Below are 23680 nucleotides of genomic sequence, written 5' to 3'. Positions count from 1 at the left end.
CCCTTTTATTTTAACATTTTGATGAAAAGCAAGCAGTGAATGCACAAACTAATCATCTGTCATTTGCAGGGTCTGTAGTAATGGGAAATTTGCACATCCGTAAGCACTTTGAAAGAAGAGGCTCAGACTGCATGAAGTAATATTTTAATGAATTGAATATAAATTAAAAGAGAATGAAACAGGAAGTCATAAATTTAGAGCTCTAATCTAATTGAAGAGATTCAATTACATCATAGTAGTCATTAAAAAGCTTGAAAGTTTAATAATAGCCCAGCACATGAGGAATCCATTTTTTTACTATTTCACATCTGTGAAAACTGGATTTTATTATGCGCTTCAGTTTAGTTTATTACACTGTAAATAAATTATTTCCAGGGCTGGTGTAATTATCACCAATTCTATCCAGCTGGTTATATTTTGCTTTCCAATTACACAGGATTTTATTTCTTAGCTACAAATCTGTTCAATGCACTTAACAGATACTGAAACAGAATTATTAACTTGATGAAACTGGTTGCAATGTTGCCATAAATTCCAATAGGTTTTTAATTGATCTGAACACCAATATTTTAGTGCTACTTTTTAATATGCTTTCGAAGTTCTACCTCCATTTTCATTTTGATATTCAGAAAGGCATATATTCATATTCAAACATATAGTTCATGATTAGAACTAAATGACATATTTAACAGTTGGAGGGTATTAGGAAGACGAGCACCACCCCCCCCCCAACACATACTGCTTTACAAAGTATGTGATTCAGTTATAGAAATAATAATGGACAGAGGGTGGAGGAATGAAGATCTGTGTAAATGCTGAATTGCAAGAGGTAAAATTTGTTTTTGCAAAAGAAGATTGGATTAAAATTCTGAGAATTTGAAAGGTAGAAGAAAGGATGGCCTGCAAAGTTGAGTGCAGGTTAGATGTGCCCAATAATCTCCTTTTAATTCAGACTTTTTCTTAACTGTAAAAAGGAACCTGTCTGGTGAATAAACTGATTGGGCTACAAACTCTTGAATTTAGATTTAGATATACTTTATTAATCCTGAGGGAAATTTGGTTTCGTTACAGCTGCACCAACCACGAATAGAGCGTAAATATAGTAATACAAGAAACCCCAACAATCAAACAACAAAATGCAAACTATGCCAGATGGAAAATAAATCCAAAGGAAAATAATGCCAAAGGAAAATGAGAATTAAAGCAGTTTACACCTTTCCTTCAGTTTAACCCCTTTTGTTCTAAGCATCTTGATCAGAATTTAGTTTTGGTTAAGTATATAAGGCTGCAAATTATTTACCCGAGGCAAAGGGGTTAAAACCCCAGTCTTGTCAGGAATTTCTTACTTGCAAGTAAGAAATTCCTGAAGGCCAGCTTCATTCCTGAAGTTGCTGAGATCAATGTTGAAAAGCACACAGACATGAGTTTTGTCCACCTTCATCCTAGAGATGAAATTCCTTCGATCACTAATTTGACCAGAAAATGAACTTGTATACAAAATGGTTATACTCCTCTGTATTCCCGAGTTTTCTTTCACAACATTCACTGAAAGAATTTCACTGTTACTGAGGCACTGCTTTGTGAACCAGCAGGATCTTTGATCTCCAGTGTTTGTCAACAGGAATTTCTCATTTACAAGTGAGGAATTCCTGATGATACTGAGCCTTTTAACAGATTTCCCTTATGCTGGCACGTAAAACTGTTTCCGTTCATTTCTCAATTGCAACAAGTTTGTTTAGGATTAAGTGGCAATGATTTAATTTTGTCATTTTTAATCCCCTTTATTGATGCACTGTTTCAACTGGAAGTTGTTTTTTTTTGCCTCAGCCATGTGTTTTGAGTGGGCTGGGAATGATAGGAGAGGTTATAAGCAGTCTAGACTCCCCATTGACTGTGAAAAGGGTGCAGACATTACACAGCATCAATTAGCAGTATACAAAGTTAATCCTTTGTACAAACAAAAGATTTCAGGAGGTCAGTGTATGATCATTAAAGGCATTATCTGATGACCATAAAGGAAAGAAAGAATGAAAACCATGAAGTAAGATGGTTTGCTATCTTCGCAAACTGGCTGCCTTTACAAATCTACTTTACAGCTTTACAACACATTTTATGTATTTCATTTATTTTACAGCTATAAAATATGAACCAATAAAGTGTAGTTTTTTTTGTATTTTATCCTGAGGATTTTTTTCATGAACAACATTAAAGCAATGGCAGGCATGATGAAAAATTGCCAATGCATGCACACTTTATATAAAAAATACTCAGCCATATTCATGAAAATATTAAGTGTAGTTTGTCTAGTTGCTGCTACGAGTAGTTGATTTCATTGAATCTGATTGACCATTAAAATCAGATTGCATATTTCAGAATGATTAAATTGAAATTCATGCCCATTTTAATGAATGTTTTCATTATTTATTTTAAAAATTAATGTTTTCATGTTTTCGGAGCAAAACTAAGTACTTTTAAATCACAGTGATATGTATTTAATGAAGTGAGCACCTCCTTGTTTAAAAGCAACACACACAAAATGCTGGAGGAACATAGCATGCCAGGCAGCATCTATGGAAAAGAGTACAGTTGACATTTTGGGTTGAGATCCTTCATCAGGACTCTTTTCTCTTGTTCGTGATTGACCTCCTTGCCTCCATTCCCTCTCTAGTTAACGATTTTATGATTACCTAGTCCACCGTTCCACCTACTATTGCTCCTCCCAGAGTCTCCCCCTACTGCCTACTTAGAATTGAAGTGGGCACCTCATCTTACCCAGCTGTAGGGAGCTCATTGGTTGTACTTCCAGAAATTACTCTAAGTAATCTTATTCTTCCCAAGGATATTTTCCACATAATCTTCACTTTTCTGGATTAAAACAACTGCACTTCTTCTCCATCCCACTCCTTCAGAGCACAGGTTTACGTAATGAGTACCCTGCACTCAACTCAAAATCCTGTATTGATCTGTTCGTCTTATTCCTTCAGAACCTGTTCCTTTTTTTTTGAAATCTCAATACCTATTTCTCAATTATATTACGCTTATCCCCCAACTTCACTTCCACATATCCTTCACCATGATCCCAGGTCTCATTGAATTCCTTTTCCCCCAGTAGCGAATTCAAAACTGACAGGCTTGTACTTTCAGTAAATTTAGGCCATGTTTATTGTGTAATTAATATTTCAGTAATATTGCAAATATATTGTTGATTAAGCATTCTTTTAAAAAATAATTTATTATATGTTAAATGTGAAAGTATGTGAATAGCATACATCTTCATGCCACTACGTCATATGCATGCACCTTGCTTAAGGTAAAATCAAAGTTTTCTCTGGCTCCCTTGTTTTTCTTTCAGTTAGTTTTATGTCGTAGAGTTACAAAACATAATAATGGTCTTGAGGAAATTTTAAACAAACCTAAGATGACTGTCTACATGTTGAAGTGCAGTGAGATATTTGAGTTTAATAAAAGTGCTGAATGTAGTTTCTTCAGAAAAGGAGAGGGTTGAGTTTTAAAAAAAAGCCAAAAATTGACTAAATTCACAGATCCATAAACAGTGAGTACTGGATGATAACAGTTATAAATAAAGGCAGAAATGGCTGACTACATCAAAAGATAGGTGTATTCAATTGTACAAGAGATAATTGATGTATCCTGAGCAAATTGATCAGTATTTTGAAGCAAATGAAATATCCAATATAAAGTGGGTGCCAGTTTTGCTGAGTTCATTGGGTGAAAAAGCATAGTTTGCGAAGAAGGGTCTGGATCTGAGACAATGTCAATTTGTTCATTTCTGTGGATGCTGCCTGACCTGCTGAGTTACTCCAGCATAGTTTGTGTTTTGCTACAGTTTGCTTAGAAGTTTAAGACCATAAGACGTAGGAGCAGAATTAGGCCATTTGGCCCATAAAATCTGCTCTGGCATTCAATCGCGGCTGATCCTTTCTTCCCCCCCTGAACCCTATTCCCCAACCTTCTCCCCATAACCTTTGATGCCATGTCCAATCAAGAGCCTATCAATCTCTGCATTAGATACACCCAATGACCTGGTCTCCACAGCTGCCTGTGGTAACAAATTCCACAAATTCACCACCCTCTGGCTAAAGAAATTTCTCTGCATCTGTGTTTTAAATGGATGCCCCTCTACCCTGAGGCTGTGCCCTCTTGGCCTAGACTTCCCCACCATGGGAAACATCCTTTCCACATCTACTCTGTCTGGGCCTTTCACTATTTGAAAGGTTTCAATGAGATTCCCTTCCCCTCATCCTTCTAAATTTCCATGAGTACAAACTCAGAGCCATCAAATATTCCTCATATGATAACCCTTTTTTCTTAGATGAGGAGCCCAAAACTGTTCACAATACTCAAGGTGAAGCCTCAGCAGCATATCCCTGCCCATGTATTCAAGAGCTCTTGAAATGAATGCTAACATTGCATTTGCCTTCCTCACTACCGACTCTACCTGCAAGTTAACTTTTAGGGTGTTCTGCACAAGGACTCCCAAGACACATTGCATCTCAGATTTTTGGATTTTCTCCCCATTTTGAAAATTGTCTGCACATTTATTTCTACTGCCTAAGTGCATGACCAACATTGTATTTCATTTGCTACTTTCTTGCCCATTCTCCTGACCTGTCTAAGTCCTTCTGCAGCCTTCCTGTTTCCTCAACATTACCTGTCCCTCCATCAATCTTCATATCATCTGCAGCCTTGGCAATAAAGCCATCTATTCCATCATCTAAATCATTTATATACAGAATAAAAAGAAGCAGGCCCAACACTGAACCTGCGGAACACCACTAGTCACTGGCAGCCAACTAGAAAAGGATCCTTTTATTCCCACCCTCTGTCTTCTACCAATCAGCCAATGTACTAACCATGTTAGTAACTTCCCTGTAATACCATGGGTTCTTAACTTGGTAAGCAGCCTCACATGTGGCACCTTGCCAAAAGCCTTCTGGAAGTCCAAATATATGACATCCACAGCATCCCTGTTATCTATCCTCCTCCAAGAATTTCAACAGGTTCGTCAGGCAAGATTTTCCTGTAAGAAAACCATGCTGACTTTGTCCTTTCGTGTCCTGTATCACCAAATACTCCATAACCTCATCCTTAACAATTGACTCCAACATCTTCCCAACCACTGAGGTCAGGCTAACTGGCCTGCCATTTCCTTTCTGCTAACTTCATCCTTTCTTAAAGAGTGGAGTGACATTTGCAATTTTCCAGTCCTTTGGCACGATGCCAAAGTCCCATGATTTTGAAAGATCATTGTTAATGCCTCCTCAATCTCTAATGCTACCTCTTTCAGAACCCTAGGATGCAGTTCATCTGGTCTGGGTGACTTATGTACCCTTAATTCTTTAAGCTTTTTGAACACCTTCTCCCTTGTAACTGCACTCACTTCTCTTTCTTCATAGACTACAATATCTGGCGCACTGCTAGTGTCTACCACAGTGAAGCTAGATTGCATGCAGGCTGAAGGAATTCTTTCCAAGGTTGAGTGGAACCCATGGGTAATGCCTGTGGTTCCAGAAGCCAAGAAGAATGGATCTGTCAGGATCTGTGGTGACATTAATGTCACCATCAACCCGATACTGAAAGTAAATCAACACCCTTTGCCCAGGATAGAGGGTATCTTTGCACCCATACAAAATAATTAGGAGCTGGAACAGGAACGTATCAGGGAAGGAATGGGCATGGCGAGACCAGGACAGGCTGAGGAAATAATCAATAAATGTTCATGAATGAGTTCAGAATGAAGTCTAACTCTGATTTCAAATGGGTTTCAGGAGATTGGGTTAAGGCAGGCAAACAAAGTAGGGCAAATGATGCAGTCGGGCATCATTGTTATGTTTTGTAACTCTAAGACATAAAACTGATTCAAAGAAAAACAAAGGAGCCCAAGAGATGCAAGTAAACTTTGGTTTTACTTTAAGTGAGGTGTGCACATATGATGTGGTGGAGTAATGATGCATGCCATTCATGTACTTTTACATATAATCCATTATGAATTATTTAACCAAATAAAGAATGCTTAATCAACAATATATTCGCAATATTACTCAAATATCACTGAAACATTAAATACACAACACTCCCCTCCCCTCCAACTTAGCTATAAACCGCAATTCAATAGAAAATGCATCTCAACTGTATACACTGCATAGAACATAATACAACTGCTATATTACATCCACAGCATAGTAAATTTTAAATGTTCCATTCAGGCCTAAAGATATAATCACTGTGGGGGATTTCTGACTCTTGAGAGATAATGCCTTTCCTGACAAGCAGAATCAGTCTGTTTGGCTAGTGAGAATTGTGAAACAATTTCATGTTCTGTGGTCTCCGTAGTGGTTTTAGGAGTTGACTCTGGGACTACAGGAAGTGGTTCTGACAGCTCTGGACACCTTACTTGTCTAACAATTGATTCTGCTCCCTTCAGCTGATGGTTGTGTTATCTCCAGGTGACATCAGACACAAACTCCACTGTGTAGGAGAGTGGTCCAGTTCTGTCTCTAAGCTTTCTAAGTGCCTATTTTGATCACCTCTGTAGTCCCTCGCCAGGACTGCTTGTCCAGGGATGAAACATTGAACCTCCTTGTTTGAGAATCTCGCAATTTTTCTCATCTGCTTGTTCTGCGTATTCGTTTTGAGATTGCGTTTGAGCAGATCAAAGTGTGAGCGCAAGTGACAACCCAGGAACAGCAGAGCTGGTGAGTTGGTGGTTGTGGAGCGTGCTGCATTGCAATATGTAAGGAGGAAATTGATGAGCTTCTGATTTAGTGCCAGTGTACTATCTTCTGCTGAAATTGCTCATAATGCATTCTTTAGATTTTGGACAAGCCTTTCTGTCAAACTATTTGTTGCTGGTTGGTACGGTGCAGATGTAATATGTCTTAATTCCATTTATTTTCAGGAATAAACTGAAAATGCTATGTCAGCAGAACACACAACACTGACACTGAATCAGATGTTGGGGGTTAAGATATTGTACAGATGGCAACTGGCAGGAGTATCTGAATTTAGTGAACTTCTTGAAATTACTCTCTTTAGGTTGGGAAAATTTCATCTTTGTGTCAGTCCTTTTAAATGACGGTGAGATTATGATGTAGTGGACCATAATCTGTCTGCCACCATTGAGTTGGCACCAAATCAGTGAATAAAGTGGCATTTTTTTAAAATGTCAAGGACAGATGATCTCAAGTTCCTATCAGTTTGTCATTCCCCGCTGTTTAAATATCTTGGAGCTCGTAGATATTGAAGTCAATGACTGGGGAATCAATGTAACAACGTGTACTGTCCTTTCATAAACTGGTTTTCTTGTTGTAAACCATAGATAGCATTTGGAACAGCTTGGAACATTTTGCAGACTGCTTTACCATGGCACACGATAGCACCATGGAGACATTTGACAAAGCAACAGAATATGAGAACATCCATTGCAGAGTTTTATAACCAATTTTGAATAATTGCTTCCAGAATCCAGCTTTGGACTAGGCCAGCAGTTAGTAGTTTGCCCTTCATTTTGAGTGACTGCCCAGAGTCAGCATCAACAGAATAGCATGAAACTTAGTCATTTTTTGAGACCGTTGCTGGCTTCCATTGAAACTCCTCCACATGATGAGTTTTATCATGCAGCTCAGATATGTATTTTTGTTTGTAAATGTACTTGTATATTTATTAAACTGATTAACAAGCACCAGGAGGCCTGTTTACTGCCTATGCTCAAAACCTTTAGAACTATTCAGAGCTAAGAATGTTTTCAATGATTAGCCAAATACATAATCCTTCCTTGTTGATGTTGGAGAAAAGTTTGTTACATCGAAGAAGCTGACAGATGCTCAATATTAATTCCATTCTAGTTTAAAAATAAACAATACTTCGAATCTTCTCAACACCACATTTCACATAACAAAATGTTTATTGATGAGAAAACACTGTTCCAAATGATGTAAATGATGTGGTGTTGACATTGTACGTCTGTCAACATCTATTAGTAGCTGTACATGCTGCCATATAAATAGCAAGCTGCCAAAACACAAGAATGTGAGAAACAGAAGCAGGAACAAACCATTCAGCCCCTTGTAACTGCTGTGCCATTCAACATGTTAATATTCAGTCTTCACTTTGGCACTGCTTTTCTGTGCAAAGTCTGTATCTCTTCTATCCAGCAATATCTCAGAATCTATCAATCCCCCTGCCTTGAATATACTTGGCAATTGAGCCTGCATGATCCCCTTAGGTAGAGAAGTCTAAAGTTTCACTCCTCACTAAATAAGGCTGGTGCCTTAGCTTGAGACAGTGGACCCCAGGGAAACATTGGTTTAAACTTGCCTTGTCAAACTCTGTAATGAATATTGTATGTTTCAAAGATCTAATTCTTTTGAACTAAGGAGTATATTCCACAGTTTATTTGATTTCTTTAAGGGTAATATTTTCATTCCAGGAATCAGTGAAGGTAGACTTTTTTGTAGCTCTAATTATGTTATTTCTTGTAAAAATTGTGTACAATTTGTGTCTAATTTGTTTTTCTTGTGAATCTTGTGGATCTGATACTGCTACAAGTAAGATTTTCATTAAAACTTTGCATGTCCGTACTCAGGGATAAGATCATAAATTCAGCTTTGGCTTTTAATTTGTGAACCTCCATTGCACCCCCTTTATTACAAGTGCATCCTTTCTTTGATAGGAAAACCAGACCTGTCCACTTTATTCAGATGTCATATTACCTGGGCCCTTATAATTGCAGGAAGTTGTCGCTGTACCCATACACAAATCCTGTGGCAATAAAAGCCAGCATACAGTCTGTCCTAATAGTTTGCTGTACCTACATGTTTGCATTGAGATTCATAAACAAGGATGCCCAGGTCCCCCTGACTAGTGATTCTTTTAATCTAAAAATGTACTTCATATTTCTATCATTGTTTCATAAAAGTGGCTGACTTCATATTTTTTCTCATTATATTCCATCTTCCATCTTGTCACACATTCAATTAAACTACCTCTACATCATCAAAATCCACAGTGTCACCCAACTTTGTATAATCATCAAATTTAGATATTTTACAATTGCCCTTTCATGCCGCAGAGTGACATAGACCATGAAAGGGGCTGCAGCATAGATATCTCTGGCAATCTGCAAATCACATCCTCTCAGCCTAAATGTCTTGTGTACTGATGCATTTTGCTTGCTGCCTGTGGACCAATTTTCAGTCCGTACATATATATTACTCCTAATCCCGTGGTCTAATTGTATTCAATAATCTCTAGTGTGATACTTTATCTGTGGCCTTGGAAGACTAGATCCACCATATCTACTGGTTTCCTTGATATATTCCGCTAGATCGAATGTCAAAAAACGGAGTTGTAAAATGTGATTTCTATTATTTCACATTGACCACGATCAATTCTATTATATTGCTCAAGTACCCTGTTGTAACATCTATTTTAATAAAGGATTCTAACATGATTCCTCCTATTTATGTCAGATGCATAGTTCCTTGTTTTGTCTACTCCTATTTAAATAGAGGGGTTACATTTGCTACATTCCAATCTATGGGATGTATTCCAAAATGATGGACCTTTGGACCTTTGGACCTTTGGGAGATGGCAACCAGTAACTGCCAACTTCAAAACCTGAGAATGAATGTATTTGTGTCTTGAGGATCTATTGTATTTCAGTCCCGTTAATTTCTTCAAATTATTTTTAGAAATGCTAATTTGCCCATTATTTACTCAGATTTGAACTCCTTTATTTCGCCAATGGTTTTTTAAATGTCATCTTCTGTGACGACAGGTTCAAAATATTTATTAAACTTCTTTGTAATTTCTTCATTTTCCAATATAATTTCTCATGTTTCAGTTCCATGTCACCTTCTACTTATTGTTTGCTTTTTTACAATTTCTGTTGAAAACTTACAGTATCAATGATTCTTGTATTATTCTGGTATTCTGTTTTTCATTGTTAACATCTTGGTCCTCTGCTGAATTCTGAAGTTTTCTTGGTCTTCAGGTTTACCTTTTTATTACACATTATGCATTTTCCTTTGATCTAATATCATTTTGATAGCCAAGGCTGGACCACTTTTCCTGTGAGATTTTTGTTTCTTAAATTAACTTATATTCATTATAAACTATTTATTAATAACTTAAATGTTTGGCATTGCTTGTTTACTGTCATACAATTTTATCTATCAAATCTAATTTATACCTTAAACCTTGCTTTACTCAGATTTAAGACCTTGCTTTCAGAATTGAATCAGATCACTTTTGAGGCATTGAATAAAATTATATCATATTATGGATTTGTGAATTCTTCTCTCCTCCCTATGTTTTATTCTCTGAGTTTCATTCTCTCTCTCCCTCTTATTAGATTACAAATCTGCAATAGTTGTCCATGTGGAGATACTGTGGTAGTAGCCATTTCAACTACCACAGAAAGGAAGCCTTCCAATTAAATAGTGTCATTTCTTTTGGGACATCCAACAGTTTTTCTAGTTTAAAAGCTTATGTTGAAATGTTGTCACAACATTTCTGTTTTGAAGAAGGCCATCCATTTGTGCCCATTAAAATCCCTCAAAGAGACTTACAGTAACAATGGACAGCCTGTTTCTGTAATGTTGAGTGAAGTGAAAAAATGTTGATTCGGGCAATTTGAAGAAATTTCCAGCTCTGAAAAATAGGTATCAATTAATAGGTACCGTTCCTTGACACAAGTGTAGCTAGTTACACATGAACCAAGAATAAATTGTTATAATTTCTGATTTGAGTGCTCACTGTAGGTAGAATCATACCAAGAGGCTTTAGTGAAGAAACATACTCAATTTATAAGAACACAAATACAATTTACAACACAACAGCAAAATATGTATTTGAAATAAACACAAAATTTAAATTAAAAATATAGAGATCTCTTTTGAATATTCAATCACTGGTAATATAAATTCCTATCTGCATTTGAGCAATGTATAACAGTTGGGTAGAAGCAGTTCTTGAGGCTGTTACTAGGTGGTTTTAGGTTTTTGTTTCTTCTGCTAGATGGCAGAGAAGAGAAAAGAGAACGTCTGGAGTATATGGGGACTGATTATGGTGGCTACTTTACTGAGGTTGAAGTGTAGACAGAGTCCATGGAGGTTAAGCTGGTTTCCATGATGTGCAAAGCTGTGTCCATGGCCAATTTGTAGCTTTGTTGGTCACGGGCAGAGCAGTTGCCATTCTAAGCCATGATACATCTGGATAGGATGCTTTGTACTGTGCATCAATAAATATTGGTGAAGATCAAAGAAGACATGCCAAATTTCTTTGGCCCCCTGCCCCTTCTTCCCCCCCCCCCCCAAGGAAGTAGAGGTTCTGGCAAGCTTTGTGGCATTTATGTGGTTGGACCAGGACAGGCTATTAGCGATGCTTATTCCTAGAAACTCTTGACCTCAGCACCATTGATGTAAACAGGAGCATATGAACCAGCAACCCCCTTCCTGAAGTCAATGACCATTTAACATTATTACTTCATTGTTGCTTACATTTTCTTTTATTAAGATTTTTTTATATTTGAAATGTTATCTCCCGTTTGAGAGAGATTACCTGTAATTGTATTTTGTCATTGCAATTATTCATGGAATATGTAACTTGCAATCTAACATTCAAAGATGAATAATGCTAACATACAGTATGAACTGGTGTGTAAAATTTCAATAATAGTCTGCCACAATGTTTTTTTCATGATAGCAAAGATAAATCATTTGTTTATTGTCTGAAACTAATTTTAGATTATATTGCGCAGAATATGAATTAACTATTTGGTAAGAAGCAAAAACATTTTAAACAATTTCACTCTTGTAATTTCACCATGTTGCTTCCAATTGACAAGTAAAGAAGTGGGTTTTAGTATTCATTGGAAAATATCTGCTTAGTGTAAAAGCAAATGCAGCATGTAGATGTAACTTCCTGTTCATTGGATGTTGAAGTAAATTATTGTAACCTCTAACAGATTCTAGCACGTCCAAGAATGGAATCTTCCATGTAGCTGCAAAAACAATACTCACAAAAGAACATTTATGCTTCGAAGAATGTCCAAAAATGAGTAACAGGGATAAGCCCAGGTCCTTTGGCTCAAGTTACTAAAAGCAGCACAGAACCAGTTAGTGTTATAGGATAAAAGAACTTGTATATAATAAATTGATAAGGAAACGAGAATATCTAATGTGAATACTAAGCATGGAGCAAGAATGTACAATAAAATATTCATCATATTGAAATGTAAAATGCTGTAATTTCCCTCATGAAATAAAATGTGGAGAGAACGTCTGTGTAAAAAGCAACTATTGCAGTCGGAATTCGGAAGAGAAGTATAATTATTTGGTTAAGTGTGGGACTGAAGATAATAATGTTAAGTGTGCACAAAGATGCTTAAGCACTTAATAGGCACAGCAGTCCATGAGCTTTAGCAACAGGAAACAATGTCTGTGGAAAGCAGTGATTAAGGATTAAATAATGAAGATTAACTGCTGAATATAAGACATAGGATCTGTGAAATAGGCTATTTCACTCATCAAGTCTGCTCCACCATTTCATCTTGGCTGATTTATTATCACTGTCAACCCTATTCTCCTGCCTCCTTCTCCCAATAACCTTTGATGCCCTTACTAATCAAGAACTTATCAACTTGCACTTTAAATATATCCAGTGAATTGGCCTCCACAGTCATCTGTGGCAATGAATTCCATAGATTCACCACCCTCTGGCTAAGAAATTCCGTCATCTCTGTTCTAAAGGGACATCCTTCTATTCTGAGGTTCTGCCCTCTGGTCCTAAACTCCCCTACTACAGGAAACATGTGAGAGTATATGGACCTTGAAGTCAAATTTCATTCCAGAAAGAAGAAGGATTTATGGAGATTTTCATGAGGAAATGAAATAACAGTCCTTTATGAAGTGAGCCATACCTGATCTGTGGGATAAATAGATAATCAGTGAGTTGATCAGGTTTAAATGCTGAAGTATATGATGCATACTACTCAAAGGAACAATGAATGCAGAGGAGCTCTGCTTTCTTTGCTGAATGACCAGATTTCAAATATAGCTAATATGACCTTGGAGTTGGCACAATTACAGCTCTTGGCTTCATTTCTACATACTATCATGTTATGCCAATTTTGTCTACTAGAAAGATATAGACGACTAGAAGAAGGGTTTGCATTTTTAAGTTCAGGAGCAACAATATCTATTGATACCTATTTTTTTTGAAAACTGGAATTCCAAAATATTGTGGGAAATAATATTCACAAAAGATATTTTTTAATGGTTCCTTGTTTATGAGAAGAAAAGGTAATGCAGATGCAGTTAATTAGTTTAGCTTTGGTTTGTGGTGGCTAAGAAAAATACAAGTTTAAACATAATTTGGGATGGAAAGGAATGTTGCCCCCATAAAATTTATGAAGTGTAGACCATCAGCATAACATTCAAGTGAAGGTATTAAGAGGAAATCTAAGAAGAACATCAGCTGTGGCTTGTAACGTGCATTTGTATGAAAAAACTCAGTTGCTTTCCCAAAATAATGCAATAATACTACATTATTTTTCATCTTCCTACTGTGGGTTTAACAGGATGGTAAAATTGAAGATTGTAGAAGCACTACACAAACTGCTATAAATTATCCAATTCATGCTATTTTTAATGTCAAATATCACTATAATTTATGATATTTTGTTTCTTAAATGTGCAATTTCAATTGCTAAGAGGAATTTTTCTTTCAAATTTGCAGATGTGAATGAATGTGATGACAATAATGGTGGCTGTCAGCAAATCTGTGTTAATACCATGGGCAGCTATGAATGTCAGTGTAAAGAGGGATTCTTTCTGAGTGATAACCAACATACCTGCATCCATCGTTCTAATGGTGAGTGTATATCTGCCGTGGGGGTGGGGGGCTTACTATTGTGTGGGAAAGGGAATGTGAATCAAAAGCTACCTCTAGGTTCAGTGACTTAAGTTGTGCAAAAAACCATGTTAGTGAGGGTGGAATAGAAACTTAGTTTACCCAAGAACATTATGTTGTTTTGCTGAATAAAAGGTTCATGTTATTTTGTTCACTGAAAATACTGATCTTTGGATTTGTATTTTGCTCCTTGGTGTAATAAATGTGGGTAACACAATCTTTAATCTTTATATTACTAAATTGAAATATGAATGATAACTTTAAAAGAGAAGTAAATGTTAACTCTAAAAACTGTGGTATGAAATTAATACATTAAGTAATTTATCATTACATATCAATTGTTTACTTTTACAGCTTAGTTTCAAAACTGAGAGGTTAAGGAAATCAAAGTTATAGAGAAATAGTGTCCTAATATTTTGGCACTCTTGACTGTCTTTTTAAAACTATAAATGATGGCACTCTGGAGAATCTCATGGATTGATATATTGGTGAAATGAAGAATATTTTGTTACTTGTCTTTTGAACTGTGATCTATGTGTTATCCTGATTCAGATTTCTTCTGAAGAGACAAGCTTTCCTTCCACTATGCACGATTAAATACGAAAGTTGTTTGTTCAGACTTTTCTACAGAACTCTTGCCTCCAAAGGCATATTTATGTGAAAGACGAGAGAATTTTCCAACTCAGTTTGGATACATGTAAGAATTTTTTAAAAGTGCATAATAGTTTTCTTTTAATCAAATAACAGTATTACACTTTAATGGTCCTGCAGGCTTAAATTTGTCATCTCCTGTGTCATCCAATATTTGTTTTGATTTATTTTTTGAGCTGATCACTGTGAACAGCAGAGATTGCTGTAACTAGTCTGGCAGTGTCCCTTCTAGCAATAGACATTTTTTGTTTTGCCTTGAGGTGCCATTACTTATGACAACTGATTAGATGTGAAGGTTGTACTCCTATGTAAATGAAAATACAAGATCAATTCACAGGGTGTGTGAGAGGTTGGTTAGGACTCCATAAAATAGTACATAAGCATTTATTTAGTTTAAAAAAATCCTGTGTACAATCACAAACATGTGGTTTAATTTGGAACTCTTGGTAATTTCTCTTGTAACTCCTGCAAGTTTCAGGACTCCAGCATGAAGTGAGAGTTTGAATTCTTTATATTGTTAGCCAAGCCCAGCTGGTGCTCTCCCAAATGTACTCTACAATTAGATTCTTTATAGTCCAATGGTGGGGTTTTCTTGGATTCCTGAATAATTTGTTCCTAGATCTTGCGCCAGGTTAGGAATGGCACAGGATCAGTGAGCCCATTCATTTGAATTACACAGCTCTGATGGAGAAAGGTAAGAGAAAGGCACTATGTATTTTTAATAAAAACAGAATACGCTGTAAATACTCAGTAGGCCAGGCAACATCTATAGAGAGAGAAACAGTTTTCGTGTTTTAGGTTGATAGCTATTCATCAGAGCTGGGTTCAAATAGCAATGGCACAATTTTAAAGTAGACAGAAAAGGAGAAATGGAGATGATAAAGGCAATGCTTGTGATATGGTGAAGCCAAGAGGAACTGAATGACACACAGCTGCTGGTGCTGGCTGAGAGAGGGCATTGAAAGTTTGTTAATCTTCTGTTCCTCTAATGTTCTTGTAGGTTATGAGGAAAAGGCAGGTAGGTGGAGACGAGTCCATGGTCAGGTCAGCCATGATCTCATTGAATGGCAGAGCAGGCTCGACCAGCCAGATGGCCTACTCCTGCTCCTATTTCTTATGTTCTTATGTTCTTAAATGGAATAAGGAGAGAGAGAAACAAAAAATGCTGGAATTGTGAGATAGAGAACACATGTTTATTTCTTCCTCGATTCTTTTCGTTCATCCATTGTCTAGTCCCCTCTCATATACATCCACGTGGAACATTTCTTACTTTAGTTATACTTGGATCCCTTCCCTCATCTTTTCTTCTGGTACATTGATGACTGTATTGATGCTGCTCTCACAAAGACTCAAATATTTCGTTACCTTTACTCTCGATTTCAACACCGCTTTCACTTTCACTCGTTCAATAATGACTCTTTCTCTTCCTCAACTAAAATAATTTCACCTTGGGGATAGATTAATAACTAAAATACATTGCAAGCATAAGATTCCCGAAGCTCATCTTGATCTTACCTACTCCCAACCTGGCATCAGTAAGGTAATCATTACCTTCTCCCACTTTTTTTGATTCTGATGTATCTATTCTGATGATAACATCACATGTTAACTGATGATAACTCATTGCTTCTGAGACGTCTTCCTTAACAACACTATATTAAGCACAGTCTTTTATTTTTTATCAAATACTTCCGTTATCACCAATTTTCCTCCCACTAAAAGTGAAGATGTGGTTGCCCTTGTTCTCACTTTGAATCTAGTGCACACACAAAGATTATTCTCTGTAATCTGTGTGAAACTACCAAGGGTCATATTTGTTATTTCCTTACAGCATTTTGAACACCATTTGCTCCTTGACTTGCTGTTTCACTCTTCAGTCACCATTGACCTTTCATCCCTTTTCAGCACATTCCTGTGCAACTGCAACAGATGCAATGCCTGCATTTCTACTTACTCACGTTATACCATTCAGAATCTCAAGTACAAGGACAGGAATGTTGCCACAGATTTTACTAACATCAATTGTATTTCCTTTATATTCACCATTTCTTAAAGAAAAACCATTAAATTATTGAAACGGATGCATTTTTCATAGATCTTTTGAATTATTTTCAATCAAATTGAATCTTATTGTGTTTCCCCAATTTCATGATGGATTGAGTTCCTGAAGGGTAAAGTTTCAACAGACCAGTTCAATGGCGATGTCATGTTTCTGAACAACCGTAACTTATTCACTCTTATCAAAGTACTCTAAATAGATTAACTATTAAATCTTCATTTTTTTTTTCTGTTTTGTTGGATATGACACGAAATTCTCATCAGTGTCTGTTCTGTTGCCTCCCAGATACATCCAAACTCAATATGCCCGAAACTCCTACCAAAAGAAGCAAGAATTCACTAGAACTTTAGGGCTTACCATTCAGAGTTCATACTGGGGGTAAAATAATGATCTGTTGACTGACTTGCAGCAGATATCCGCTTAATTTGCCTGTCAATTTAATACTGCCTGCACTTTTAGGCTGGTCTATGTGTCTCTAGTTCTCAGACTGTTCTAACGAAGCATAACTTAAGGTCAAGGAACAAAACCTCATCTTTAGATAAGACACTTTGCAGCCTTGAGAATCAAAAGTGAATTAAAGAACTTTATATCATTTCCCATTCCAGTTTGTATCAAAATTGACTTCTTCCATTTTCTCTCTCTGAACAACTGGGTATTTCCAGTTTTTACAGTGTTTTGTATCACACTATTTCAGCATTGAGTTTTCGGTCCCTATTCCACCAGACAGATTCAGCTGCAAACACGAGGAAATCTGCAGATGCTGGAATTTCAAGCAACACACACAAAAGTTGCTGGTGAACGCAGCAGGCTAGGCAGCAGCTCTAGGAAGAGGTACAGTCGACGTTTCAGGCCGAGACCCTTCGTCAGGGCTAACTGAATGAAGAGCTAGTAAGAGATTTGAAAGTGGGAGGGGGAGGAGGAGATCCAAAATGATAGGAGAAGACAGGAGGGGGAGGGATGGAGCCAAGAGCTGGACAGTTGATTGGCAAAAGGGATATGAGAGGGTCATGGGACAGGAGGCCTAGGGAGAAAGAAAAGGGGGAGGGGGGAAAAGCCAGAGGATGGGCAAGGGGTATAGTGAGGGTGACAAAGGGAGAAAAAGGAGAGAGAGAAAAAGAATGTATGTATATAAATAAATAAATAACGGATGGGGTACGAGGGGGAGGTGGGGCATTAGCAGAAGTTTGAGAACAATTAAGATGCTGTTGTCAACAGCTTCTGTGTCAGTCAGTTATGACACTATCACATATACTGCTGCACCTTTATAACAAAACATGTTTGACTTCTAACTTCTAGTTGTGCAGAAAAGTAATTGACCTGCAACTTTGACTCTGTTTCTCTCCCCACAGATGCTTCCAGTTTTTGTTGTTTTCACATTTCAGTTTTTGTTGTTTTTTTTCCTTAGAGCTTGCCTTTCATGTTTTTTATTTAGAGTTATTTGCTATGAGTATGAATTTTAAAATTGTTTATTTAACATAAATTTTCCATATTTTTCATTGTCAGGGATGTTTAGAAAGGAATGTTGAAAAAATGGTAGCTCTGACAGATGAAAATCTGGGCTGAGAGTTTGCCATTGGTCCATGGTTTTAAGAGGAAGTTTGTGAGTGGGGCTTGTTTTATCTGATCCACATCACAAGAGGTAAAATGAGGCTCTCACACCACACTGCACAATTCTGGAATAGTCCAGGTCAGCAAGATAGTCTTTATAGGCCTGAGCATGTTAAGTTAGGGAAAATGAGGAGTTAAGTGTTCTTCACTCAACAAATCTGGGCCATAGTCAATATTTCACTTTGTGGAAGATTCTATATTCCCATCTCTTCCTTTTCTCAATGTCAGGTATAGGCAGTAGAGATATGTGATGTTGCAGCTTGCATTAAGTACAAACAAAGCTTTATTCCCAGCAGTGTTATTTGATACATGTTCCATTTGAAAGATTTCAGAAACCTTACTCTTTTACAAGCTTAACAGAGAACTGTAGAAGGTTATGAGTTGCCCACAAATGAGGACTACAGTTTGCCAAGTTGAAGGATTTGAGAAAGCCCCAATATTCTGAAGCCTGCTCTGCTCATTTGGCCCTGTTTACAAGTTGGTCAATAAAGTTTGATTTGTTTTACCTGAATGTATATTTGAAGTTTAAACCCTATTATTTACTTGATATTTCTGCTTCTGCTTTGAAAAAACAGTACTGGGAAGTCATTAGGATAAAAGTGTAAACAACAGGAATTCTGCAGATGCTGGAAATTCAAGCAACATACATCAAAGTTGCTGGTGAACGCAGCAGGCCAAGCAGCATCTATAGGAAGAGGCGCAGTCGACGTTTCAGGCCGAGACCCTTCGTCAGGACTAACTGAAGGAAGAGTGAGTAAGGAATTTGAAAGCTGGAGGGGGAGGGGGAGATGCAAAATGATAGGAGAAGACAGGAGGGGGAGGGATAGAGCCGAGAGCTGGACAGGTGATAGGCAAAAGGGGATACGAGAGGATCATGGGACAGGAGGCCTAGGGAGAAAAACGGGGGGGGGGGGGTGACCCAGAGGATGGGCAAGAGGTATATTCAGAGGGACAGAGGGAGAAAAAGGAGAGTGAGAGAAAGAATGTGTGCATAAAAATGAGTAACAGCTGGGGTACGAGGGGGAGGTGGGGCCTAGCGGAAGTTAGAGAAGTCAATGTTCATGCCATCAGGTTGGAGGCTACCCAGACGGAATATAAGGTGTTGTTCCTCCAACCTGAGTGTGGCTTCATCTTTACAGTAGAGGAAGCCGTGGATAGACATGTCAGAATGGGAATGGGATGTGGAATTAAAATGTGTGGCCACTGGGAGATCCTGCTTTCTCTGGTGGACAGAGCGTAGATGTTCAGCAAAGCGGTCTCCCAGTCTGCGTCGGGTCTCACCAATATATAAAAGGCCACATCGGGAGCACCGGACGCAGTATATCACCCCAGTCGACTCACAGGTGAAGTGATGCCTCACCTGGAAGGACTGTTTGGGGCCCTGAATGGTGGTAAGGGAGGAAGTGTAAGGGCATGTGTAGCACTTGTTCCGCTTACACGGATAAGTGCCAGGAGGGAGATCAGTGGGGAGGGATGGGGGGGACGAATGGACAAGGGAGTTGTGTAGGGAGCGATCCCTGCGGAATGCAGAGAGAGGGGGGGAGGGAAAGATGTGCTTAGTGTTGGGATCCCGTTGGAGGTGGCGGAAGTTACGGAGAATAATATGTTGGACCCGGAGGCTGGTGGGGTGGTAGGTGAGGACCAGGGGAACCCTATTCCTAGTGGGGTGGTGGGAGGATGGAGTGAGAGCAGATGTACGTGAAATGGAGGAGATGCGTTTAAGAGCAGAGTTGATAGTGGAGGAAGGGAAGCCCCTTTCTTTAAAAAATGAAGACATCTCCCTCGTCCTAGAATGAAAAGCCTCATCCTGAGAGCAGATGCGGCGGAGACGGAGGAATTGCGAGAAGGGGATGGCGTTTTTGCAAGAGACAGGGTGAGAAGAGGAATAGTCCAGATAGCTGTGAGAGTCAGTAGGCTTATAGTAGATATCAGTGGATAAGCTGTCTCCAGAGACAGAGACAGAAAGATCTAGAAAGGGGAGGGAGGTGTCGGAAATAGACCAGGTAAACTTGAGGGCAGGGTGAAAGTTGGAGGCAAAGTTAATAAAGTCAACGAGTTCTGCATGCGTGCAGGAAGCAGCGCCAATGCAGTCGTCGATATAGCGAAGGAAAAGTGGGGGACAGATACCAGAATAGGCACGGAACATAGATTGTTCCACAAACCCAACAAAAAGGCAGGCATAGCTAGGACCCATACGGGTGCCCATAGCTACACCTTTAGTTTGGAGGAAATGGGAGGAGCAAAAGGAGAAATTATTAAGAGTAAGGACTAATTCCGCTAGACGGAGCAGAGTGGTGGTAGAGGGGAACTGATTAGGTCTGGAATCCAAAAAGAAGCGTAGAGCTTTGAGACCTTCTTGATGGGGGATGGAAGTATATAAGGACTGGACATCCATGGTGAAAATAAAGTGGTGGGGGCCAGGGAACTTAAAATCATCGAAAAGTTTAAGAGCGTGAGAAGTGTCACGAACATAGGTCGGAAGGGATTGAACAAGGGGTGATAAAACAGTGTCGAGGTATGCAGAAACGAGTTCGGTGGGGCAGGAGCAAGCTGAGACAATAGGTCGGCCAGGACAGGCAGGTTTGTGGATCTTGGGTAGGAGGTAGAAACGGGAAGTGCGGGGTGTGGGAACTATAAGGTTGTAGCAGTGGATGGGAGATCCCCTGAGCGGATAAAGTCGTTGATAGTGTGGGAGACAATGGCCTGGTGCTCCTTGGTGGGGTCACGATCGAGGGGTAAATAAGAGGAGGTATCCGCGAGTTGTCGCTGTGCCTCGGCAAGGTAGAGGTCAGTACGCCAGACTACAACAGCACCCCCTTTATCAGCGGGTTTAATAATAAGGTTAGGATTAGTGCGGAGGGAGTGGAGAGCAGAGCGTTCCGAAGGAGTGAGGTTGGAATGGGGACAAGGTGCGGTGAAGTCGAGACGGTTGATGTCCCGTCGGCAGTTGGCAATAAAGAGATCCAGAGCAGGCAGAAGACCAGAGCGGGGTGTCCATGAAGAAGAGGAGGGTTGAAGACGGGAGAAGGGGTCATCGGTGGGGGTGGAAGAGTCCTTGCCGAAGAAGTAGGCTCGGAGACGGAGACGGCGGAAGAAAAGTTCCGCATCGTGGCGAACACGGAACTCGCTGAGGTGTGGGCGAAGGGGGACAAACGTGAGGCCCTTACTGAGAACAGAGCGTTCTGCCTCCGATAGTTGAAGGTCGGAGGGGATGGTAAAGACCCGGCACGGATGAGAGCTGGGATCAGAGGGGGGAGGGGGGAGGCTGGGGGTGTCAATGGAGAGGGGAGGGTTGGGGTGAGAGGAAGATGGAGCCTCTGAGGGCCCAGGAGCTGACGGTGGGATCTGAGGAAGACGGGGCTGCGGAGTGGTGGTGGGGGAAGGGGAGACGGGAGTCACAACAGCAGCACATAAAGACCCGGCCTGGAGTTCAAGGCTGGAGTCAAGTGCTACACATGCCCTTACACTTCCTCCCTTACCACCATTCAGGGCCCCAAACAGTCCTTCCAGGTGAGGCATCACTTCACCTGTGAGTCGACTGGGGTGATATACTGCGTCCGGTGCTCCCGATGTGGCCTTTTATATATTGGTGAGACCCGACGCAGACTGGGAGACCGCTTTGCTGAACATCTACGCTCTGTCCGCTAGAGAAAGCAGGATCTCCCAGTGGCCACACATTTTAATTCCACATCCCATTCCCATTCTGACATGTCTATCCACGGCCTCCTCTACTGTAAAGATGAAGCCACACTCAGGTTGGAGGAACAACACCTTATATTCCGTATGGGTAGCCTCCAACCTGATGGCATGAACATTGACTTCTCTAACTTCCGCTAGGCCCCACCTCCCCCTCGTACCCCAGCTGTTACTCATTTTTATGCACACATTCTTTCTCTCACTCTCCTTTTTCTCCTTCTGTCCCTCTGAATATACCTCTTGCCCATCCTCTGGGTCACCCCCCCCACCGTCTTTCTCCCTAGGCCTCCTGTCCCATGATCCTCTCGTATCCCCTTTTGCCTATCACCTGTCCAGCTCTCGGCTCTATCCCTCCCCCTCCTGTCTTCTCCTATCATTTTGCATCTCCCCCTCCCCCTCCAGCTTTCAAATCCCTTACTCACTCTTCCTTCAGTTAGTCCTGACGAAGGGTCTCGGCCTGAAACGTCGACTGCGCCTCTTCCTATAGATGCTGCTTGGCCTGCTGCGTTCACCAGCAACTTTAATGTATGTTGTAGGATAAAAGTGTACCTTGTCTAAATATAAAGAAAGGTTGGATTCAACTAGTACTGAAAATGGATTTGAATTTTACTGTTTGCATGAAAACTTGTTAGCATTGAAAATTATACTGTTTTCCTTGTGTACGACAAATAGCTGTCACTAAACCTTGGTTGTATTTGCCACTGGAATCATCATCAAGACAAGGCAGGTGTAATCTCTTCAAGTTGGAGAACCATTTCCTTTGTCTTTCATGTCCCTCTCTTTGGTCTCTTGATCTAACTTTTACTGTACATACTTTAACTCGTTTTTTACACCAGCGCAGTGTTTTCATAATGTACCCTAATGGGTCAGCTAAGACTGAAATCTCATTGTGAAGGGAATCAAAAGTACAAGTCTGCATCCTAAATATGACCATTTCACTGGACCACCTTCAAGCAAATATTTCAATGTATTTTATTTTCATCATTAATTTCCGCAAACTTGAGGGGAAAGATGGAATCAGCTGCAGGCTGTCCTTTAAAATAGCGTGTTTATACTAAATTTGAAGAGTGATTCTCTTCACATAGAAGATCTAGATTAAACAATTCCTCATTTTCAGTTGCTGTCATGTAGCCAGTAACTAGATTTCCTATGTATGTTAGCAGAGGGAAAACTTCTATAAAGAGAAGTAAATGCTTTCCATCCATAATATGCCAAGTTCTTTATGAGGTCTCTATTTGTAAACTGTGTATGGATATGGCTCTAGTTTTGACTGCATCATCTGTTTGCTTCAGCGGTTGTCCAATTGCAGACTGCTTTCCTGACAGATGAGTTACAAGCTGACAAATCTGTTTCTTAGAATTCTAAACAAGTTAACTACAGTAAATGTATCCTGGAATTAACGTACAATAGAGCAAATGCCTTTGTTGAGAAATTTAGTCCAAAACACAATTATATTGCTAACTGATTAACATCTCCAGGATATTGTAGTGGACCAGTTTTGTAAATAATGAAGCAGCTGATGTCACACTTCAGAAAGACAAACAAATTTGGAAATGGGCAGGTAGGTGTGGATGAAAATTCTATCAATGTAATACAGCACAACACAATTTCCAAGTTATGCAAGCAAAATTTCCACTGTTAATATAGAAGAAAATAATTTGATATACAATTAATGTTCTAGAAAATGCTGTTAAGATTAAAATCATTTTTCCATTCATTATACAAGTTGTG

At 39.2% G+C, this 23680-nt stretch overlaps 1 protein-coding gene across 2 annotated transcripts in view; it reads left to right on the top strand.

Moving 5' to 3' along the window:
• The window catches only part of scube1 (signal peptide, CUB domain, EGF-like 1), a 273608-nt gene that overhangs the window by 67266 nt on the left and 182662 nt on the right, over positions 1 to 23680 (top strand). For both annotated transcript variants that reach the window (XM_063058118.1, XM_063058117.1), the window contains exon 4: positions 13762 to 13896. In XM_063058118.1, coding sequence (XP_062914188.1) covers positions 13762 to 13896 — 135 coding nt within the window. The remainder of the gene's footprint in view (positions 1 to 13761; positions 13897 to 23680) is intronic.

This window comes from Mobula hypostoma, chromosome 9 (genome assembly GCF_963921235.1).
Source record: "Mobula hypostoma chromosome 9, sMobHyp1.1, whole genome shotgun sequence".
Taxonomy (NCBI): Eukaryota; Metazoa; Chordata; class Chondrichthyes; order Myliobatiformes; family Myliobatidae; genus Mobula; species Mobula hypostoma.
Note: the sequence above shows the minus strand (reverse complement) of the source record. Positions and strands in the feature narration are given on the sequence as shown.